The sequence below is a fragment of the Sus scrofa genome, chromosome 18 (assembly GCF_054392235.1).
Source record: "Sus scrofa isolate SSC_HxYL_T2T_F1_AM1 chromosome 18, Sscrofa_HxYL_maternal_Yorkshire_Landrace_v2.0, whole genome shotgun sequence".
In the NCBI taxonomy this organism is placed as follows: Eukaryota; Metazoa; Chordata; class Mammalia; order Artiodactyla; family Suidae; genus Sus; species Sus scrofa.
The window spans coordinates 46,591,436-46,614,640 of record NC_139400.1 but is presented as its reverse complement, the minus strand read 5'-3'; the positions used below and the strand labels follow the sequence as shown (position 1 = coordinate 46,614,640).

Genomic DNA, 23,205 nt, shown 5'->3' with positions numbered 1-23,205 from the left:
AAATATCTGGGGCTGGAGGGTCTGAAATGGCCATACTCTCGCTTCTGGTGGTTGATGCTGGCTGTCCCCTGGGCCATGTGTCTAGCAGGCTTAATCTGGGCTGCTTCCTGTGGTGGCAGTGTTCCAAGACAGTGAGAACAGAAACTATAAGACCTCTTGGGGCCTGGGATTGGAAGACACACAGTATCACTTCCGCCACGTTTTAATGGTCAAAGTGAATCATAAGGTCAGCCCCATTCAAAGGGACGGAGATAGATTCTACCTTTTAATGGAAGCAGAAAAAAAATGTGTTGCAATTTAAAATCTCATACAAACTAGCTTCACACATTTTATCCCCCTTTAATGTTCATAATACACCTGAACTCACTGGTGGATCTTGACTCAATTACTTAGGATTTCCTTTTTGAAATGTATTTAACTGTTATCCTAATGATGGCACTTAGTGATTTTAGAAGATGACCCGGAGTTCTGTGAACCTTTGACAAAATGTGTATTTTAACACTCTGATATATTGTATATGTATAGAAACTGCTTGAACGAACTCGTGCCAGGAGAGAGAATCTTCAGAGAAAAATGGCGGAGCGGCCCATCCCAGCAGCAAGGTCTATGACTCATGCCAAGAGAGTCAGGGAGCCGCTTTCGGAAGCAAGTAACCAGCAACCCCTCTCTGGTGGTGAAGGTAAAAAGACTTTGTGGAGGAAAGTAAAATTTGCATTTTTTAAAAGGAGATGAGTCCCAAACATTGTGCATACAGAAGGAACCAAGGTCTTTGGGAGACAAATGTAATAGCCTCTGGGGGAAAGATCAGCCTTTTATTCTATTTCAGGCCTATTATGTTAGGCCTAAAACCTATCAGGCCAGAGCAGAGTTTCTAACAAATATTTCAGATTAACTGGTAGAACTGTATTTTCCTCATTCCCAAATTATCCTTAAAACCCCTAAGGGGAGTTTCCCTGTGGCACAGTGAGTTAAGGATCTGGTGTTGTCACTGCAGTGTCTCAGGCCGCTGCTGTGGCACAGGTTCACTCCCTGGGAACTTCCACATACTGTGGGCTTGGCAAAAAACAAAAAACAAAATGAAAAAAAACCTCTAAAGGAAAAATACTATAGGAGTAGCGGAGTACTTATTCTGGCTGTTGTGTGGAGTTTTTCTACCCCAGCAGTGCTAGGACAGCTGACAACCAGGTTCAGATGGTGTCTTTGGCAGGAGCAGAGCAATGAAAGGCAGGCCTGCCTGCAGATGCTTGAAATTTAATGAGCCTTTTCATCCTTTGTCTGCTGAAACATCTCTTTAGAGTTAGGTGCACAGTATAGGTTATTAGTCTACAGAACTGGTGGGAGTTCCCATCATGGCTCAGTGGGTTACCAACCCAACTATTATCCATGAGGATGTGGGTTCAATCCCTGGCCTCACTCTGTGAATTAAGGATCCCGTGTTGCTGTGGCTTTGGCAGAGGCTGGCGTCTATATAACTCCGATTTGACCCCTAGCCAGGGAATTTCCATATGCTGCAGGTGCAACCCTAAAAAGCAAAATATATGTGTGTGTGTTCATGCACACACACACACACACATATACAGAACTGGTGAAATTAGAAACAAAATTAAGCTCTCTCCCTCCGCCCGCCCCCCCAACCCAAGCACTCCTGGAAACTTATTCTTCACAGAATCCTGGCATCCTGGGCCTATATCAGTTAGCTGGCTCAATATTTTCCTAGCATTTGAAGTAAGTCTGGGGATGATAATTTTCCTTAGTATAAATTTAAAGTACATATAGAAAGAGAGTTTTATAGAGGGCAAAACTAACATTGCAAAAGAGAAGGGGGCATAGTGCTGGCTCCTAATTATTTTATAAGTTAACTGTAAAATGAAAATTTATTTTTGTATGTTTATGCATTTTGAAGGGAGGGAATACCATACATATTACATAGGAAGATAGAGGCCTGGCTCCAGTCCAGGGTCTCTTCACTGTGGCCCAGATTTGTGCAATCAAATATTTAGTATTAGTTACTGAAAAACTAGTTGTTGGAATTGTGTTTTGATATTTAAATGGAAATATTTACTGTTTTGTATAAGAACTATAACTTGAAGATTTCCATATTTCTAAGTAGTGAAGCATGTTAACATAGGAACACCTCCAAAAAATGGTTGGATAAATTTTTGAAAATATATCCATAAATGAGTTGCAGAAGATTGGAAAGTTTCATGATGCACATTTAATTATATTGCTGTTTGTGAGGGCAGTCACGACTTCTCACTAATGATCTTCATTCACTGCCAGAACAAGAACGCTTGCTTAGACAGCCAATGAAACTGACCTCATATGGAATTTACATTCCTATGTTTTAAAGTACTAATTTTCCAGGCATTATAGTGGAACTCATTCTTGGGTTAAAAATTATCTGCCTTATGTTTGGGTAGCTCCTTTTTCTTTTAGAACTTTTAAATTTATTTTATAGGGATTTATTCATGGGGGTTTAAAATGTGAAATGTTTTTAAACACTTGTGTGGATGAGTTTGGTATTGACCAGATAATTCAGTCATTTTGGGGGGTTCTTTGCCTCCACGCCAGGTGCCCTTTTACTCTTGTTTATTCCTGTTCATGAAATAATGTTTTACAAGCAGAAAGCTTATTTCCACTCTTAGCTGTGCTGTGTCACTTTAGGCAGGTAACTTGGTTTCTCTGGGTCTGATTTTTCTTATCTGAAAAGGCAGTGATTGGGCTGTATGAGCTTTAAAATCCCCTAGAACATCGGCTTATTCTCTGTGTATGCACTTTTTATTTCCCAGTGTCTCAAGACCACATAGGTCTTATGCATAGGGTATTATGCATAGGGTACCCGTGTATACATAGGGTATTATGCATGTATCTTGAGAATATCATTTGAATATTTTTCATTAAGGTTTTTTATTTTTTTTTAATTTTTTTTTTTATTTATTTATCTTTTTACAGCCACACTTATAGCATATGGAAGTTCCCAGTCTAAGGGTCAAATTGGAGCTGCATCTGTGACCTATCCCACAGCTTGTGGCAACGCCAGATCCTTAACCCACCGAGTGAGTCCAGGGATCACATGTGCATCCTCACGGACACTATGTTGGGTTCTTAACCCACTGAGCCACCATGGAAACCCCCTCATTAAGATTTTTTTTAAAAAACTATAAGTTATGTTTGCTTAAAGAGAAATATATCAGATTTCTAAGTTACTGAAAGAGAAGAATTTTACATATTTCTTGTAGGTAAAATCATTTAAAGGAATAGAAAGACATAATTTCTTTATTTGAAGCTGCTGCAAGTTTTTCATGCTTTGAGAAATTATGGAATTTTTATTTTTTATTTTGTTTGTCCTTTTTAATCTAGAGAAATCTTGCACAAAGCCATCGCCATCAAAAAAACGCTGTTCTGACAACACTGAAGTAGAAGTTTCTAACTTGGAAAATGAAAAACCTGTTGAGTCAGCTTCTGCAAAACCTTGTTCTCCGGGTACTGTGTCTCCTCAGGCGCAGCCACAAGCGCCCGCTCCCGCCAGTGATTCTGTGGCTGCCCCAGCATCACTGCTGGGCATGAGGAGAGGGCTGAACTCAAGACTGGAAGCAACTGCAGCCTCCTCAGTGAAAACACGAATGCAAAAGCTGGCTGAGCAACGGCGCCACTGGGATAGCGATGATGTGACAGGTAGAAACTATGTGAATGGTGAGGTCCTTAAATCTGTTTCAGTAAGATTCAGCTTAGTACGTTGAAAACATTATATATCGGGAGTTCCTGTCTTGGTGCAGTGGAAATGAATCTGCTAGGAACCATGAGGTTGCGGGTTCGATCCCTGGCCTTGCTCAGTGGGTTAAGGATCTGGCGTTGCCGTGAGCTGTGGTGTAGGTTGCAGACGTGGCTCGGATCCCGAGTTGCTGTGGCTCTGGCGCAGGCCGGCAGCTATAGCTCCGATTGGACTCCTAGCCTGGGAACCTCCATGTGCGTGGGTTCGGCACTAAAAAGACTAAAGACAAAGGAAAAAAAAAAAAAAAAGAAAACATTTATATATCAATTAATATATGAAAGGTAAGTGCTTTTCTATATCCCGAGTCTCTACTGCTCACAAGTTGTTTGTAGTTCAACATGTATTTATCAGTTGGTTGTCTTCTCATTGAAGTAGGTGATGAGGTTTTTAGACTAGTTCACAAAACCCTGGTCTTGTAACAGAACTGTCTTATATTTGCCTTATAAATAGTAGAGAATAAACTATATCATTGGGATTGCCAGCATGCTGACCTTCAGCTCTGTATTCAGTAAGTCTTTTTTTCACGATTCGCTGATTAAATCATCGTGAGTGGCTAAGGTGTGCCATGCTACTCAGTAGGGGGGAGAGAAAACTTCAAAAGACATCTGTTGCATGCCGCAAAGCATGTTATTATGCTGAGATGCTGGAGGCAGATAAAGGAAGGTGATCTTTGCCTTTCATGGGCCTGTAATCTGATGGAAAGCTTATCTCCGACCTTGTTACCAAAAAAGAGCCTTGGGATAACTTACAAAAATAGCTATATTAAAAATGGAAAAAATGAGGAAATCAAGGTGAAGAAAAGGAAAAATATACTGAAGGATAAAGTTGGTTTATTAAATACGGGCCTTAAGGTCCTCCTAACTTGCTAGAGATGGTTCTGAACTTGCTAGCAGCCAAGGCAAAAAGGCGAAACACTCTCAGTGACATGATTCATGTTATAGGATTAAAAAACAGGCCGTGATTGGCGCTAAGACCTGAGAGAATGTTCTTCCTTGGGTCCTCAAGATGATGTTGCAGGAGTTGGCAAACCTATAAGGTTTCTCAAGGTGGACAGACAGCCTGACTCTGTGCTCAGTTCATTAAAAGCAGTTTTGAAATGAGCCAGCACAGTGCATATGGGCAGCTCAGTGGTGACTGGGCCTTGCTCAAGGAAGTGTTCCTCAAGCTTTGGCTTTCAGCCCAGCTCCTATGTATCAGAATCATTCAAACCATTGCACTGGAATCTCAGGAGTGCAGTTGAGCCCTGAGGTATACTTTTTTCTTTTCCTTCTTTCTTTTTTTAAAAAGCTCTGTAGGGAGTTCCCGTTGTGGCTCAGTGGTTAACAAATCCAACTAGGAACCATGAGGTTGCGGGTTCAGTCCCTGGCCTTGCTCAGTGGGTTGGGGATCCAGCGTTGCTGTGAGCTGTGGTGTAGGTTGCAGACGCCGCTTGGATCCCGAGTTGCTGTAGTTCTGGCGTAGGCCGGCGACTACAGCTCCAATTGGACCCCTAGCTTGGGAACCTCCATATGCCGAGGGAGGGGCCCTAGAAAAGGCAAAAAGACAAAAAATAAAATAAAATAAATTAATTAATTAAAAAAAAAAGCTCTGTAGGTAATTCTGACACATAGGCAGAATTAAGAGCAAGTGATCTGAAGAAATGGATAGGCTACATATATTTCAGGCAGTCTTCCATAAATGTCAATTATTTATTTATTTTTTTTTGTCTTTTTAGGGCTGCACTAGAGGCATATGGAAGTTCCCAGGCTAGGCATTGAAACAGAGCTGTAGCTGCTGGCCTACACCATAGCCACAGCAGTGCCAGATCCGAGCTGCATTTGTGATGTACACCACAGGTCATGGCAATGCCAGATCCTTAACCCACTGAGCGAGGCAGGGATGGAACTTGTGTCCTCATGGATACTAGCTGGGTTTGTTACCACTGAGCCACCACAGGAACTCCTTTTCTTTCTTTTTTTTTTTTTTTTAATGTCAATTCTTTCTTTTTTTTACATTTTTATTTTTTTATTCTTTTATTTTATTTTAACTCACTGAATTTTATTGTATTTATAGTTTTACAATGATTCTCATCACCCAATTTTAGGACATTTCCATCCCGAACAGCCAGCCCATCCCTCCCCCTCCAACCTGTCTTCTTTGGTAACTTAACTGAAATTTTGATAAATATTGCATATTCAAGTGTTTAAAATTATCCCTTTTGGCAGTGATAATGATCTCAAGAGCAAACACTTAACTGTGTGAAATGCTAGGCTTTCTAATTTTTTTTTTTTTTTTTTTTAAATACCTGAGGCTTATAGAACTTCCCAGGCCAGGGGTCGAATTGGAGCTGCAGCTGCTGGCCTACACCACAGCCACAACAATACCGGATCCTGGCCATATCTGCGACTTACATGCTGTAGCTTGTGGCAATGCTGGATCGTTAACCCACTGAGTGAGGCCAGGGGTCAAACCTGTATACTCATGGACACTATGTTGGGAATCTTAACCTGCTGAGCCACAATAGGAACTCCCTAAATATTTTTTAATCTAATGTAGAGTATAGTGTTTAATTCTTACAACAATCTTAAGATATATACTGCTTTTTCCTCATGTTTTAGAAGAAGAAACTGGGTTCAGAGAGGCAGCTAAAATTCAAACCCCAGTGGTTTGACTCTAGGGCTCAGCTTTTGCCTACTATGACAGATGTTTTAGGGTGTGTTACAGGGTGCTGATAGTCCATGTTATCGATTGTACTTATCTGAGTACGGATGCGACCAACCACGCCTAAGGAGGCTGACCTCATCAGTAAATGTGCCTAAATAGAAGGATGTCCCATATCTCTCTCTTTTTTTTTTTTTTTGTCTTTTTGCCTTTGCTAGGGCCGCTTCCCATGGCATATGGAGGTTCCCAGGCTAGGAGTCCATTCGGAGCTGTAGCCACCGGCCTGCGGGATCCGAGCCACAGCTACGCGGGATCCGAGCCGCGTCTGCAACCTACACCACAGCTCATGGCAATGCCGGATCCTTAACCCACCGAACAAGGCCAGGGATTGAACCCGTCACCTCATGGTTCCTAGGCGGATTCGTTAACCACTGCGCCACAACGGGAACTCCTATATATCTCTTTTGTAGGAAATATCTATGGGTAACAGAGTCCATTAAAAAAAAAAAAGTGTTATGATTTAACACAACAATCAACAATCAAAAGAACAAGCAAAGCCCAAACAATTTTAGAGAAGAAAGCACTGCAGCAGTGATTTTTAATATTTTGAAAGCAAATGCTAACAATTGCCTACCTCAGCCTTGAAAATAGATCTCATTGAGGCATCAGAGGCTATCTAATTTTAAGCATTGAATCTTGTGAGTAAAATGTTTGTAATGAATAATATAATGAATACTATACAAGACTGGGGCTATTAGCCAATTAAATGTTTGAGGGATTATACTAAAATATAATTTATCTGAAGCCTTTCTTTCTGACAGAGACTAGTTAGAAGAGTGAGAGGTCTGTTAGGTCCATTCCTAAAACATAATAATAAAACTGTTATCTGCTTGGAGGACAGTGCTTATTCCAAGGAAAACGATAAAGGTATGCAAAAGGGTTTTGTAGGGAAGATGGTGGTCAGGGAACCTTTTCTGCAGGAGGCAGAAGTAATTCACCCGGACTTTGAGGGGCAGCTGGCTTCAGACAGTGGAGATAGTCTAGGCAAAACCAGCAAAATGTATTAAAAAGCACAGAAGTACCATGAGCATTGTGTGTACATAAAGAGTAAGTATTCACGGAGTTCCCTGGTGCCCTAGCAGTTAAGAATCTGGTGTTGTCACTCCTGTGGCTTGGGACACCTCTGTGGTGTGGGATCAGTTCCTTGCCTGGGAACTTCTGTATGCCGTGGTTGTGGCCAAAACCAAAAGACTAGATTCAGGTATATAGTTCCAGTTAGAATGCTAATGTTCTAACCCAGGCATAAGGATGAAGGCCTGTGCAAGTGAAGAGGAGGCTGATTTGGGAGAAAGAATCTGTGGGATTTGATGAGACCGGGTGGTAGATGATAAGGGAAAAGGGAGGAAGAGGCATGATGAGGAGGAATATGTTTGGGGCAGTTTCAACCTCAGATATATGTTTGGGGTACCCTTGGGATAGCCAAATGGAGGGAGGTGGTAGTTGGGTGGAAACCGTGAAGGATGGGCCACAAGACAACTAGCAGAGGATGATGTCACACATGGCAACGCAAGGCCTGCACAATGTGTAGGCATCTGGTGAAAATAGCAAAAGCATCTTCAGAGCAGTGGTGTAGGCAGGAGGCAGGTGAGTGGTGAGTGAATATTGTGCAGGACAAGAGGGAGAATAGCTAAAAGGGGGTGTCTATTGATGAGAGGATGTTTGGTTTTAGTTTTAAGATGAGAGGGACTTGAGCATGTTTATGTGCAGAAAAAAATTTTTAGAGAGAAAGAAGGGGAGCAAGATCCTTAAGAAGGTTTTGGAGGAAAAGAATTGAGAATTCTGGCCAAGGTATAAGCCTTGGACAGTAAGAGGGGTATCGGTTCCATTGACTGAATTTGTAGAACAGAAAGTGCCATGAACTTTGACTTCCCTGTATACTCTTTATGCATACATGCCATAATAAATTAAGCATTGTGTATTTGAGACTTACCACCAAATGAAATTACTGTGCAGAAAAATATTTTAGTCCAACCCTGTGCTACTCAGTACCATAACCACTAGCCATATGTAGCTTTTACATTTAAATTCGTTAAAATGAAATGAACTTTCTTATTGCCCTAGCCACATTTCAAGTGCTCAGTGTTAGCATGGAGATAGAGCATTTCCACAGTAGCAGAAAATTCTATTGTAGGGTACTGGCGTAATCCAATTTAAAAGTATATATGTGGAATACATAATCTTATATTGTGCAGTGTTACTAACACCATGAATTAATTCTAAAAATATATCCTTGGAGTTCCTGTTGAGGTGTAGCAGAAATGAACTATACTCTGACTAGTATCCATGAGGTTGCAGGTTCAATCCCTGGCCTTGCTCAGTGGGTTAAGGATCCGGTGTTGCCATGAGCTCTGGTATAGGTCACAGATGCAGTGTGGATCTGGTATAGCTCCAATTCAACCCCTAACCTGGGTCCTTCCATGTGCCATGGGTGCAGCCCTAAAAAGCCAAAAATAAAAAATAAAAAAACATATCCTAAATGGTATGGTATCTTATACATTCAAAATCTGTCAAAAAAATGAAAAAAATAGATGTAGCAAAGTTTTTTTAAAAACTTGGATTAAGTATCTGATTTGAAAATATATTGTCAAATTTAATCAGCTTGATAGTTTCTTGCATATGAGAGCTTTTTTTTTTTAAATGGAGTGATCCTTTTATTACACATACAACTCATGGGTTTTAACTCTTTTTCTGAAAACATTTTCAGATGATGTACCTGAAAGCTCACACGTTTCGGCATTGCCATCAGAGGAAAAGGCTGCCTCCCCTCCCAAACCATCCCTTTCTGCTGCCTCAGCAACTCCAGTTGGGAGAAGGGGCCGTCTGGCTGACCTTGCTGCAACTATTTGCTCCTGGGAAGATGATGTAAAAAACTCATCTGCAAAGCAAAACAGTGTACAAGAACAGCCTGGTACCACTTGTTTATCCAAATTTTCCTCTGCAAGTGGAGCATCTGCTGGGATCAATAGCAGCAGTGTTAAGCAGGAAGCTACATGCTGTTCCCAAAGGGATGGTGATGCCTCTTTGAATAAAGCCTCATCCTCAAGTGCTGTGGGTGCGTCTTTGATTAATGGTGCAATTTCCAGCACAGTGGTAAGTAAATACAATTTTGGTTTCTGGAAATGTTTTTTTCCTTGTCATGAGTGATAATGTATATAAATATATATATATGTAAGTATGTATTTTACAACAATGTATAGGATGTTTATATGGTTTTTTAAGAGCATTTGTTTCATAGAAAGTAAAAATCACTAATTGGTATTCTGTCCCAAGATAAATTAGTAGTTGACAACTAAATTATACTAATTTAATGTAATTCTGAAGTATATACTATGGAATGGAGGAGCCTCTTCTTAGTCATCAGGAAGAGCCTGAAAATTGCTTTCTCCATTAGAATGCTCTATGTAAAAAATCATTAAAATAAAAAAAAAAGATTAAGGGTAAAAAAAGATATCTGTAGTACATTTAAATAAAATGTTATAGGAATTGAACAAAAAAAGGATGTTCTATGCATGTGTATAAATACAAGATATCAAATATCTCTGAAAACTAGTAGCTATAGTTACCTCTAGAAGGCAGTTGTCAAGGGCGGGTAGGATACTTTCACTCTATATACGTTGAGATGTTTGAAAGATTACCTTGCACATGTATCATCACAATGGTTTTTAAAAACAATGTGAAAAAGTCAAAGAAGAAAAAAGTGTTGTGTTGTGTTCCTGAACATCCTCTTTCAGTATAGAGACAGATTTTGGAATTAGACCCATTCCTGCCACATAATTGGAAGTGTTGCTTTGGAGAAGTTACTTAATCCTGCAGAACATTATTTTTCCATTTGTAGTATGAGAAAGCAAGGGTTAGGGGAGGATTAAATGCGAAAATGTGTATAAAGCACTCAGTATGGTTCTTGGCCCATAGTAAGTACTTAATACCTTCTAATTAGCCATCAAGTACAGGATACTATTTTGTCAAATTAATATGGACTTAATTAAAATACAAATATGTAATTTGACCTAATACAGTTAGAATTTATAAAGGAGCTAAGGATAATATCAAAGAAGTTGTTCAAAATAGTGAGTGACCCTATCCCTTGTACTAAGTTACTCATCATGTATTATGCACACTAGGCTACATATTATAATTGGAAGAATAGCATTTTCTAAGTTTGTTTTTTTCAAACTGTTCAAATTGGTTTGATATACTAGAGAACAGGAAAGTTTTTCATGGATGTACATAAAGGCTACTAAGTAACTAGGATTTGAGTTTTTTGATAGGACTACCTTTAGGTGTTGTGAGTGTTGCTTATCCTAGATATTATCCTGTTTCAGAAAGCTACTTCTTCCCCAGTGAAATCTTCTACTACATCTGTCATCGGTGCTAAAAATTGTGAGGTACAAAATCCTGAACTACTTCAAAAAACCCCTGTTAGTCCTCTGAAAACAGAGGCATCAAAACCAATTGAGAAGTCAACTGTGTCCCGGACAGTTCGACCCAAGGAAGAATTAAATAGAGAAGTCTGTCTGCAGTCTCAATCTAAGGACAAGGCTACAACACCAGGTTGTTATTTCTTTTTAATCTAAAGTACTACTGACCGTTTTCAGCGTGTCCATTCTCACCATTTTAAATACCAGTTGTGAATGGTGCAATGTTGGTTTGCCAGGGCAACTGCCAGAATGTTATCAAGTGAGACTTCTTCATAGTCAGCTTTAATTGATCAAATGAATGAATATACATTAGTATAGACTAGCCCAGTTAATGGCCAAAGTATTTAACCTATTACATTTTAACAGTTTAAATATACTTTTTTTCTAGAATAACCATATTAGATACTGTCTTCTATATTTCTTGATGTAAAACACATATAATCGGAAATCACATTTTAAGGACATAGTGGACAAACATTCTTGTAACCAAGTGTGAAGAGCAAGGCATCTCAAACTTGACTATCAAAGCACTCCTCGAGAATCTCTGGTTAAGGACTTAACATTGTCTCTGAAGATGCGGGTTCGATCTCTGCCTTGCTCAGTGTGTTAAGGATCTGGTATTTCTGCAAGCTACAGAGTAGTTTGCAGATGTGGCTCAGATCCATTGCTGTGGCGTAGGCCTGCAGCTGCATCTCTGATTCAACCCCGGGCCTGGGAATTTCCATGTGCAGCAGGTATGGCCATAAAAAGAAAAAAAAGGGGTGGGGGTGGGGGGAAGAAAGCACCCCTAATAGCAAAGGGAAGGAAATAAGTATAGACATGACTCCATTCTCATTTTATTTATATGTGTGTATATTGTGTGTAAGTATATGAAAGGTCAATTTTACTACAGTAAATTGATGCTCCAGGAAGTCCAATCTTGTGGTGACTTATTCTTCCGGTCTACCCCCAGTTGCTGTTGATGGGAAACACACAACTAAAAAAATATGGTTCAAATATATAGTAATATAGTTTATTTTGAGTTGTTTTCTTTTTCATTAGAGTTGCTTTTGAAAAGACTTTTAGTTCTCAATTTTAACTTCTTAAAAATGCAATCTCTTCAGAAACTATAGTTGATCATAAAAAAGAAGTAGACAGAGAGATGAGAGTAGGGAATTCATTAGTTACGGTGTAAATAGAAACTAGCCGTCAGTTTCCAGAGGAGCCAAAATGAGAATGGGAAACAATAGCAAAATCTCCAAATGGAATCAGACTATGACTCCAAATTTTCTCAAGACTTGTGGTATAGACAAGAACAACATAAATAAGAAGCATTCTTTTTATCTTTCTTGGCTACCAGAATACATTAAGAGGACCTCAGAGATACTTAATTTACATATATATTTTTTTTTATTCCTAATGGACTCTAGTTTGAGATCTGGGATGAAATGGTAATATGTGACATGTGGAATCTTCAAACTATGGTCAGGGGTCAAGTTCTGCTCTTTACCTGTTTTTGCAAGTAAAGTTTTATTGGAACACAGCCACGAACATTTATTGTCTGTGGCAGCTTTCATGCTTCAGTGCAGAGTTGAGAAGATGTGACAATGGCCATATGGCCTGAAAAGCCCCAAGTATTTACTCTCTGGCTCTTTACAGGAAAATGTTTGCCAATTAATGATACGGACAACCTCCTTTTATACAGTACAACCCTACCATCCTTATAATGGAGGTGATGTATATCCTATTTGTTCTATTTTAAATGTACCTCATGCTCTTTCATATGAGTACTATTTTAAGTACTCATTTTAATAAAATCAAGACATTCTTTGATAAAATAAATTATCCCTAATTTTTATTTTTCAAAGACAAAAAGGATTTAATTTCTGTATTTTCATGTTAAGACTTTCTAAAAGCAAGATAAAATAATTGGGCTGTAGAAATATTAGTAGCTGGGTTATCATGGCCAGGATACTTGGTGATTAGGGTATATTATTGATACATATACAGTCAATTTCCCATCATTTAGGTTCTGCTTGTATAGCTTAAGGATTTTGTAATCCTTGCTACCCTCTCACATTATCTTTTAAAAATTCTTTTTCTTTTTTTTTTTTTAAAGAATTAAACCCTGAAAAAAAAATTTAAAAAAAAAGAGAGGGGAAAAAAAAAGAATTAAACTCTGTAAAATAAATTTTAGAACATAGAGGTTTTTTTTTTCTTTAAGGTTTTTGAACTGTTTTCCTTCTGCGTACTTCCTGAATGACTACTCCTGGTAGAATTGAAGCATTTTGGAGCTGGACTGGATTTTAGAACTTTTCCCATAGAAATCATAATTGTTACTTATTCTAAATAGCCTCCAAAAATGTGTGTGTGTTTTCTGTAGGAGGAACAGGAATTAAGCCTTTCCTGGAACGCTTTGGGGAGCGTTGTCAAGAGCATAGCAAAGAAAGCCCAGCTCGTAGCACACCCCATAGAACCCCCGTTATTACTCCAAATACAAAGGCCATACAAGAAAGGCTATTCAAGCAAAACGCATCTTCATCTACTACCCATTTAGCACAACAGCTCAAGCAGGTATGGCTTACTGCTTTTAATGTTTCATTACAAGGTCTCAGTATAGAACCTAGGAATCAAACCGTGAATTCTGATACCAGTCTTTTTGACTGAGATAAATAGCATCTTATTTGATCCTTTCTAACACTTATTTCAAATTAGAAATATTATTGTTCTGTACTCCATGTATAGTGTGAATTTTTTCAATCTTAAAACTGAAGACAAACAAAATTAGTAGTATTTGGATATTATCGAATATATTGTTGGCTCTTGTGTAAAGTAGAGCTTTTGATGGTCTTAGGAGCGTCAGAAAGAACTAGCATGTCTTCGTGGCCGATTTGACAAGGGCAATTTATGGAGTGCAGAAAAAGGCGAAAACTCAAGAAGCAAACAACTAGAAACCAAACAGGTAATGTAAACAAGAAATATAAAAGTGGACTTGTTACGAAAGCAGTCCTGGGATTTAACTCGTGGTTCTGTATTGAAAATAATTCTTTATACACTTTCTTGATCCAAAAACTATACTGCTTTCCATTCATAAACTCCTTAAATGTTTATACCAACTCTGCTTTTTTTCTTACGTTATTTTCCCATTTAATGGAACTTTTTACCATGTTCACTGACGACCTACTTAAAATTAAATTTTAAAAATATTCTCATTATTCAATTGATTTCAGATGCCTTTTAACATTCTACTTAGGTGCTGGTTTAAAATGTTTCTCAGAATCTACTCTTCTTATTAATGATTATATGTTCCCAAATACCATACTTTTAGAGTATCTATAATTCTTTCAGTCACCAAATACCTCCCAGGTTTCTCTTTACTCATATTAGTTCCTGTCAAATTTCACTGATCAGCCTTCAACAAAATCCCTACTCTGTCACACTATCTTCTGTTTCTGATATATATATATATATACACACACACACACACATATGTATGTGTATGTATGTGTATATATATGTATCTCTCTCCTAACACAGGCATGTAGTTATACATAAATATATTTTTTACTTCCAGTTTTATTGTGATATAATTGACATACAGCACTATATAAGTTTCAGGTATACAGCATAATGATTTTACTTATATACTTCATGAAATGATTATCACAAATTTAGTGAACATCCATCACATCATATAGATACAAAATAAGAGAAAAAGAAAAAAATTTTTCCTTGTGATGTGAACTCAAGTATAATTGACCTACAGCACTGTGTCAGTTCCCGCAGCATAGTATGGGGATTTGATGTTTCCATACATTACAAAATAATCACTATGATAAGTCTTGTTACCATCTATCACTATACAAGATATTACATTATTTTGAACTACATTCCCCAGGCTGTACATTTCATCCCTGTGACTCATTTATTTTGTAATTGGAAGTTTGTGCCTCTTAATTTTCCTGTGTTAGGATATATATTTTATTCTAAAAATAACAGAACCCTATTTAACGTGGGTACCAGCAAAAATCGAACAATGCATGTAACCAGTGTTCTTTGAGAAGGATCTATTTGATTGTAGGGTTTTTTGTTTTGTTTTTTGTCTTTATATCAATTCCCTTACTAACAAATCATATTTCCTAAGATTCTAATCTCAGCCCTTTTTCTTCCTCACTTGTCCTGGGGCATCTCTTTCCCATCCTCCTATCTAGCTTCAACCCATCACAGGCCGATGATTCTTGACTGTGCCGCCTTCACCTCTCTCCTGAACCCTAGCTGAGCTTTGGTTTGCTAGTAGAGCTTCCTACACTTTGCTGAGGGATCTTCCCTATGTAGTCTCTGTCTTCACTTAGGGCTCTACTCTATACCTAGTCATGGAAAACAATCTGGCAGTTCTTCCTTGGCTCCTTTCTCTTGTTACTATGTTTTCCCACCCCCTGGCCTCTAGCACATGCACGCAGGAACACACATACACTCCAGTGATAACATTTTCTAAATATGTCACCAGGCTGCCTTGTCCTCTGTATTTTCCTCTGCCATTGCCCTAATCTTTACCATACCTTTGTATGAACATGCTGCTTTTAATCTGGCTACTCTCCAGTCCATCTAACCCACTGCTGCCAGAAAAATATTTCTAAAAGCAGATAGTCATGTGTTCACTTGTTTAAAATCCTGGAAAGCTTCCCATCAGAAAAATATCTAAAGTGCTTGGCTTGATGTCTAGAATCATTCAGAAATCTGGCTTCTCCTTCCTACTCCTCTGCATGTGTGTTTCAGTCCTGTCACGCAGACTGTTTGTAGTTTTTCACAAATGTACCCATGTTTTCAGATCTCTGCCTTTGCCTGGCTCGTCGCTTTGCTCTGCAGTGAGCTCCTGCTTCATTAAGAGGTGGTCAAACTTTAATTCCCTCTGGAAATTTTTACTTAGCCCCTTTCCCAATCTCTCCTCCTTTTTGGGGTCCATGTCATCCTATGTTTACCTCACGGAATATTTATCTTCCTGTAAGTGTTTTAATGTTGCTTTCCATCACTGTCTATGAGAGCCTTATTCATCGCTGTGTTCTTAGTGCTTGGCTCACAGTAGGAGCTCAATAACTTTGTCTTTGGAGGAAGGAATGAATATGCTAATCCTTCCTACCAGCATAGAGCAAGCTGATTATCCATGATCTCAAACCAAAACCAACGCTTTTGGCCTACTATTTCCTTCCCTTTCTTTGCCTCCTTTTCATCCAGACTTTTCCAAAGGAGTGTCTCTACTTGTATCTTCCAGTTTTTCTCCTCTCTTCTCTATCTCTCCACTCAGGCTCTTACCACTACCCTCTCTAGACTTTAATCCTTATTAAATTCACCAGTGGGAGTTCCTGTCATGGCTCAACATAAATGAACCTGACTAGCATCTATGAGGATGCAGGTTCAATCCCTGGCCCCACTCAGTGAATTAAGGAGCTGTCACTGCTGTGAATTGTGGTATAGGTTGCAGACGAGGCTCGGATCTGGCATTGCTGTGGCTGTGGTGTAGGCTGGCAGCTGCAGCTCCAATTCGACCCCTAGTCTGGGAACTTCCATATGCTGAAGACAAAAAAAAAAAAAAGAAACGAAAAGAAATTTAAATTCACCAATGGTCTTCCGTAATTAATTTTCAGGTGCTTAACTTGACCTTTCAGCAGCATTTGACATTGCGAATCACTCTTCTGTTTGAAGAACCTTCTTCCCTTGGTTGCCAGTATCTCATAGTCTCATTGTTCTCCTTCAACATCTCTGGAAAATGTATAGAGCAACTGTTCTTAAATTATTTTGTGCGAAATAATTCCCAATAAACATGTGAAATCCCTCCTAAGACAGTTGCACATATACATATAAAGAAGATCCTGAAGGAATTCCTGTTGTGGCGCAGCAGAAATGAATCCAACTAGGAACCATGAGGTTGTGGGTTCGATCTGTGGCCTCGCTCAGTGGGTTAAGGATCCAGCGTTGCCGTGAGCTGTGGCTCGAAGAGGTGGCTCGGATCCTGCGTTGCTGTGCCTATGGCGTAGGCCGGTAGCCACAGCTCCGATTAGACCCCTAGCCTGGGAAACTCCATGTGCTGCAGGTGCGGCCCTAAAAAAAAAAAAAAGTCAAAAAGACAAAAAAAAAAAAAAAAAAAAAAAAAAAAAGAAGATCCTGAATACAATAACTATGAGCCCAGGGGTCAAAACTCATCTGTGGTACCCACAGGAAGAACAGCCTAAGAGGTGGGAAGAAAAAGCAGTTGAGTGTGTTGTAACTAAAGGCAGGGAAAGAAAGAGCCTTTCAGAAGGAAGGAGTGGTCAGTATTGACAAGTGTTTGTTGTCACATGTACACTGGGTTTTGAAGTAAAGAGCTGATTGTGACTTGGCAAAGCTCTTTTAGTGGAGTGGTGAGGGGAGAATGCAGGTAGCAGTGGGTGAAGAGCAGAGCCCATGAGTTTAGGCGGTCCTCAGAAGTTTGGTTCTAAAAACGAAGAAGAAAGGAGGTGCTGGAAGGAAAGGGGTGAAAAAGTGATGTATATTTTGTTCTTTCTAAGGAGACTTAAATCAGTTACTTTCCCCTGGCTTTCACTTGAATTAGTTTATCTAAAGCTGAGCTCTGATGTGAATTTTCATTCTCTCTTGCCTGTTGTCTCTAAAAAAGATTTTACACACTGTGCATAACTAAGAATATGAACTACACTGAGGCTTTGTGTATTTTAAATATGGCTGGAGCCTTTCACATTCAGTATCTGTTTTGTTCTAAGGAAACTTATATAGAATAATGACTCTTATTTGTTTCATTTAATAACATCTAAAAAGATAAAATTGATAGTTTTGAGAAATAAAATTTATGTCTTCATTTGATTTTTGCAGGAAATCCCCTGCCAGAATACTCCCCTCAAAAAAAGTCAAGTTAATCCAAATACCCCATCACTTCCAGGAACAGAAAAGGTAACAGAAAATCAGACACCCACAAAAACTTCTAGTACTGAACCTACAGGTAAGTGTTTTCTATTTCTTTTTAACTTAAAATGAGATTTCATTTTGTCATAGTTTTGGAAAATGGATCAGAAAGCAGAAATGCTCGTGTGAAAAGACTCATTTCTTCTTTTCCACTTTTTCATTTCTAGTCACGCACTGTGCTTCTTCCTTAGTTCCATTTCCAGAGTAAAAACTCATACTCTTTTTTTTTTTTTTTTGTCTTTTTACCTTTTTCTAGGACCACTCCAGCGGTATATGGAGGTTCCCAGGCTAGGGGTCTAATCAGAGCTGTAGCCACTGGCCTACACTAGAGCCACAGCAACTCGGGATCCGAGCCGCATCTGCGACCTACATGGTTGAACCCGCAACCTCATGGTTCCTATTCGGATTCGTTAACCACTGCACCATGAGGGAAACTCCAAAAACTCTTATTCTTAATGAGAGTGTAAATTACTATAAATTCAGGGGGAAGAAAAATTCAGTAATATCTCTTGAATTGTAAAGTGTGCATGGTCTTTAATTCAGCTTCTCTGCAAGTGTTTCTGTAATTTGAATTTTTAGAACTAGTGTGCAAATATGTATGTATAAAGATATTAATTGTAGGGAGTACCTATTGTGACACAGTAGAAACGAACCTGACTAGTATCTATGAGGACACGGGTTCAATCCCTGGCCTTGCTCAGTGGGTTAAGGATACAGTATTGCTATGAGCTGTGGTGTAGATCGCAGACACAGCTCGGATCCCTCATTGCTGTGGCTGTGTATACGCTGGCATCTGCAGCTGTGATTGGACCCCTAGCCTGGGAACCTCCATATGCCATGAGTGTGGCCCTAAAAAGCAAAAAAAAAAAAAAATATATATATATATATATATATATATATATATATATTTTCAGAGAAAAATACAGGGATGTGTTAATTAATATAAGCAAACATTTCCACCTGCATACTTTAAAAAAAAAGATATTAATTGTAGCATCATTTATAGCAGTAGTAGTAAGACTTAAATAACCTAAATGCCCATCAGTAGAAAACTGTAAATAAATTATGCTAAATCCATGTATTTGAGTATTGTAGCTGCTTTTAAGAAGTAATGATATTTAATACATCATAGTTAAAAGAATTTTTTCTTAATTGTAGTTAAAAACATATTACTAAAATTTACCATCCTAACAGTTTTTAAGTATATAGTATATTCACATTGTTGAAAAACCGCTTTCCAGGACTTTTTCATCTTGTAAAATTGAAACTCTATACTCATTGAACAACTCTCCATTTCCCCCTCCTCTGCCACCGGTAGCCAGCATTCTACTTTCTGTTTCCATGAATTTGACTACTTTGAATACCTCATAGAAGTGCAATCATAGAGTATGTGTCTTTTTGTGGTAGCATATTTAATTTAGCATACTATCCCAGGGTTCATCCATGTTGACATGCCACATGTCAAGCATGTGATAGGAATTCCTTCCTAATTTCTAAGACTGAATAATATTTCCTTGTGTATAGATACCACATTTTGTTTATCCATTATCTATCAGTGGACATGTGGGTTGCTTCTACCTCTTGGCTGTTGTGACTAGTGGGCTTATCACCATGGGTATGCAAATATCTCTTTGAGACCCTGCTTTTAATTCTTTGGGCAGTATACCTGAAGTGGAATGGTAGTAATTCAATTTTTTAATATTTTGAGGAACGACGATATTGGTTTCCATTGTATCCCCACTCTTTGCAATCTCACCAACAGTGCACTAGGTTCCAGTTTCTCCACACCTTTGTCAACACTTGCTATGTTTTGTTTCCTTGATCATGGTAGCCATGAGTTGATAGCTCATTGTGATTTTGATTTGCATTTCTCCTATGATTGGTGATGTTGAGTGTCTTTTCACATGCTCGTTAGCCATTTGTATATCATCTTTGGAGAAATTTCTGTTTGAGTCCCTTGCCCATTTTTTAATCAGGTTATTTGATTTTTTTTGTTATTTAGTTATAGGAGTTTTTATATATTATGAATATTAACCCCTTATCAGATGTATGATTTGCAAATATTTTCTCACATTCATTATGTTGCCTTTTTACTCTGTTGATTGTGTTCTTTGATGCCCAAACTTTTAAATTGAGGTGTCACTGATTTATAATACTAGTTTCAGGTATACAACATAATGATTAAAAATTTTTATTGATTATGCTCCATTTTTGTTATAAAATATTGTTCCCTGTGCTGGGCAGTATATCCTTGTAATTTATTTTATACATAGTAGTTTGTATTTCTTGATGTCCCAACCCTACCTTACTCCCCCCACACACAAAACTTTTTAAGTTTGATGTAGTTCCATTTGCTATTTTTGTTTTTGTTGCCTGTGCTTTTTGTATTGTATCCAAGAAACCATTAACAAACCCAGTGTCACAAAGCTTTCTTTTTCTCTATGTTTTCTCCTGTGAGTTTTATATAGTTTTTGAGTCTTACATTTAGGTCTTTAATCCATTTTGAGTTGATTTTTTTTTTTTTTTTTTTTTTTTTTTTTTTTGGCTTTCTGCTATTTCTTGGGCCGCTCCCACGGCATATGGAGGTTCCCAGACTAGGAGTTGAATCGGAGCTGTAGCCCCCGGCCTATGCCAGAGCCACAGCAACGCGGGATCCGAGCCGCATCTGCAACCTACACCACAGCTCACGGCAACGCCGGATCGTTAACCCACTGAGCAAGGGCAGGGACTGAACCCGCAGCCTCATGGTTCCTAGTCGGATTCGTTAACCACTACACCACGATGGGAACTCCCATTTTGAGTTGATTTTTATATATGACATCAGATAAAGGTCCAGCTTCATTCTTTGCATGTAGATATCCAATTTTTCCAGCATCATTTGTCCTTTCCCCCTTGACTTATCTTGACAGCCTTATTAAGGATCACTTGACCATATATGTGAAATTTTATTTCTGGTCTCTCTTTTGTTTACCATCGGTCTATATGTCTTTCTTTATACTGGCACTATACTGTATGGATTATTATAGCTTTGTAATATGTTTTCAAATCAGGAAATGTCAGTCTTTGTTAACTTTCAGAATTGTTTTGGATATTCAGGGTTTCTTGAAGTTCATATGAATTTTAGGACAGACTTTATATTTCTCCAAAAAGTGCTATTGGGATTTTCATACAAACTGCATTAAATTCATAGATTGCTTTGGGTAGTATTGACATCTTAATTTTGAGTCTTTTCTTTTGGTCTTTTTTGTCTTTTTTTGTCTTTTTAGGGCTGCACCTTCAGCATATGGAGGTTCCCAGGCTGGGGGTCTAATCAGAGCTGTAGCCTCCAGCCTAAACTAAAGTCACAGCAATGCCAGATCGGAGCTGCATCTGCGACCTACACCACAGCTCACAGCAACGTCGGATCCTTAAATCACTGAACGAGGCCAGGGATCAGACCCACAACCTCATGGTTCCTAGTCAGATTTGTTTCCATTGTGCCACGATGGAAACTCCAACTTTGAGTCTTAATATTGAGTCTTAATTCATGAACATAGAATGTCTCAATCTTGAGTCTGCCAATCCATGAACATAGGATGTCTTTCCATCTATTTGTATTTTCTTTAGTGTCTTTCAGCAGCGTTTAGTACTTTTCAGTATACAAGTCTATCATCCCCTTTGTTAGGTTTATTGCTAAGTATTTTATTATTTTTGATGCTATTGTAAATGGAATTGTTTTCTTAATTTCCTTTTCAGATTGTTCATTGTTAGTATGTAGAAATGCAACTGGTTTTTGTGTGCTGACTTTCTATCTTCATCTGTGCTGAATTTGTTTATTCTAACAGGGTTTTTCTTTGTGCATGTGTGTGTGGACTCTTTGGAGTTTTCTATATATAAAATCATGTTATCTGTAAACAAAGATAATTTTATTTCTTTACAATTTGAATACTTTTAATTTACTTTCCTTGCCTATTGCTCTGACTTGGACTTTTAATGTTATGTTGAGTAGAAGTGGTGAGAGTGGGCATATCTCTATCTTATCTTGTCCTAATCTTAGAGGAAAAGCTTTCAGGCTAAGCATAAAGTTAGCTGTGGGCTTTTCTGCTATGGTCATTATTATGTTGAAGTAGTATTTTTTTTATTGCTAGTTAAGTGTCTTTTTTTAATTTATTTTTTTGGCTGTGCCCACAGCATGTGGAAATTCCCAGGCCAAGGATTAAACCTGAGCCACAGCACTGACAACACCAAATCCTTAACTGCTAGGCCATCAGGGAACTCCATTAAGTATTTTTATGGACACTATTTTTTTTTTTTTTTAGAAGTGGAAAACAAAATGCAAAACAGCATGTACAGTATGACCACTTTGTGATAAAACAAAGAATATACACTTATGTGTAGATGGGGGAAAACTGGAAGAACAAGTAACTTTGTAATATTGGTGTCCTCTTTCTCACTTGGGGGGAAAAAAGAGAGAAATGAGTAAGCTGAGAGAAAGCAGATGTTTTTGGAAATTCTCTACTTTATGCATTTTTAGATTTGAGGTAGTTTTATAATCAGAAAAAAAAAGATACATAAGATTCCTTAACTGAAAATGTTCTAAGTTCTTATATATATTCACATGGTTTTTCCTCAATTTTTTTTTTAGGATTTAGTGAATGTGAAATGATGAAGTCTAGCCCATTGAAAATAACATTGTTTTTAGAAGAGGAAAAGTCCTTAAAAGTAACATCAGACCCAAAGGTTGAACAGCAGACTGGTTGGTTTTCATTCTTTCTTTCTTTTTTTTTTTTTTTTAATTTTTTTCAATTGTTATTTCCCCAATACAATTTTTTTTTTCTACTGTGCAGCATGGTGACCCAGTTATACATACATGTATACATTCTATTTTCGCACATTATCAGGCTCCATCATAAGTGACTAGAAATAGTTCCTGGTGCTACACAGCAGGATCTCATTGCCAATCCATTCCAAAGGCAATAATCTGCATCTATTAACCCCAAGCTTCCAATCCCTCTCACTCCCTCCCTCATTCTTTAGTTCTTATTAACTCTGGACATAGCAGGAAAATTAGTATATTGATGGAAACACGTATTCAAATATGTAATATTCAGTATTTCAAAATGTTTTTATAATACTGTTTTTCCAAGAGGAAATACTCTTATCTTCCATAAAGATTCAGTACTGTTAGTAGTTATCATTAGGTCCTAGACCCCTGTGAAAATCTGATTAAGGCTATTGCTTACTTTCACGGGGAAAGGAAATGTGCTGGCCTTCCACGCTATGCATACGTTATTAGAGGAATCAGGCCCTTGAAGTTTATTTGCGAACCTCACCCTAAGTGATGTTTATATCTTCCTATTATTGACCGCAATGTAAGGAGCAGTTCCTTCCCAACAATAGAAAAAG

General features: G+C 38.2%; 2 protein-coding genes across 40 annotated transcripts in view; one reads left to right on the top strand and one right to left on the bottom strand.

Annotated features, from left to right (window-relative positions):
- Positions 1-23,205, bottom strand: part of MATCAP2 (microtubule associated tyrosine carboxypeptidase 2) — a 174,225-nt gene that overhangs the window by 90,680 nt on the left and 60,340 nt on the right. For 2 of the 7 annotated variants that reach the window (XM_085005799.1, XM_085005803.1), the window contains exon 3: positions 16,485-16,626. The exons of the other annotated variants lie outside the window; for them this stretch is intronic. In XM_085005799.1, the coding sequence (XP_084861925.1) occupies positions 16,485-16,538 (54 nt within the window). In that variant the 5' untranslated portion in view covers positions 16,539-16,626. The remainder of the gene's footprint in view (positions 1-16,484; positions 16,627-23,205) is intronic. 7 annotated transcript variants of the gene reach the window in all.
- Positions 1-23,205, top strand: part of ANLN (anillin, actin binding protein) — a 170,984-nt gene that overhangs the window by 116,250 nt on the left and 31,529 nt on the right. For 24 of the 33 annotated variants that reach the window (XR_014834238.1, XM_085005786.1, XM_085005779.1 and 21 more), the window contains 8 exons: positions 526-679; positions 3,361-3,675; positions 9,177-9,562; positions 10,795-11,023; positions 13,253-13,443; positions 13,724-13,831; positions 17,731-17,857; positions 22,445-22,555. Coding sequence is in view for 32 of the 33 variants with exons in the window: in XM_021078547.2 (XP_020934206.2) it covers positions 526-679; positions 3,361-3,675; positions 9,177-9,562; positions 10,795-11,023; positions 13,253-13,443; positions 13,724-13,831; positions 17,731-17,857; positions 22,445-22,555 (1,621 nt within the window). In the remaining variant the exon portion in view is untranslated. Of the gene's footprint in view, positions 1-525; positions 680-3,360; positions 3,694-9,176; positions 9,563-10,794; positions 11,024-13,252; positions 13,444-13,723; positions 13,832-17,730; positions 17,858-22,444; positions 22,556-23,205 lie in introns of all 33 variants that reach the window. The other 9 variants (XM_085005774.1, XM_085005773.1, XM_085005768.1 and 6 more) reach the window with 1 other exon arrangement.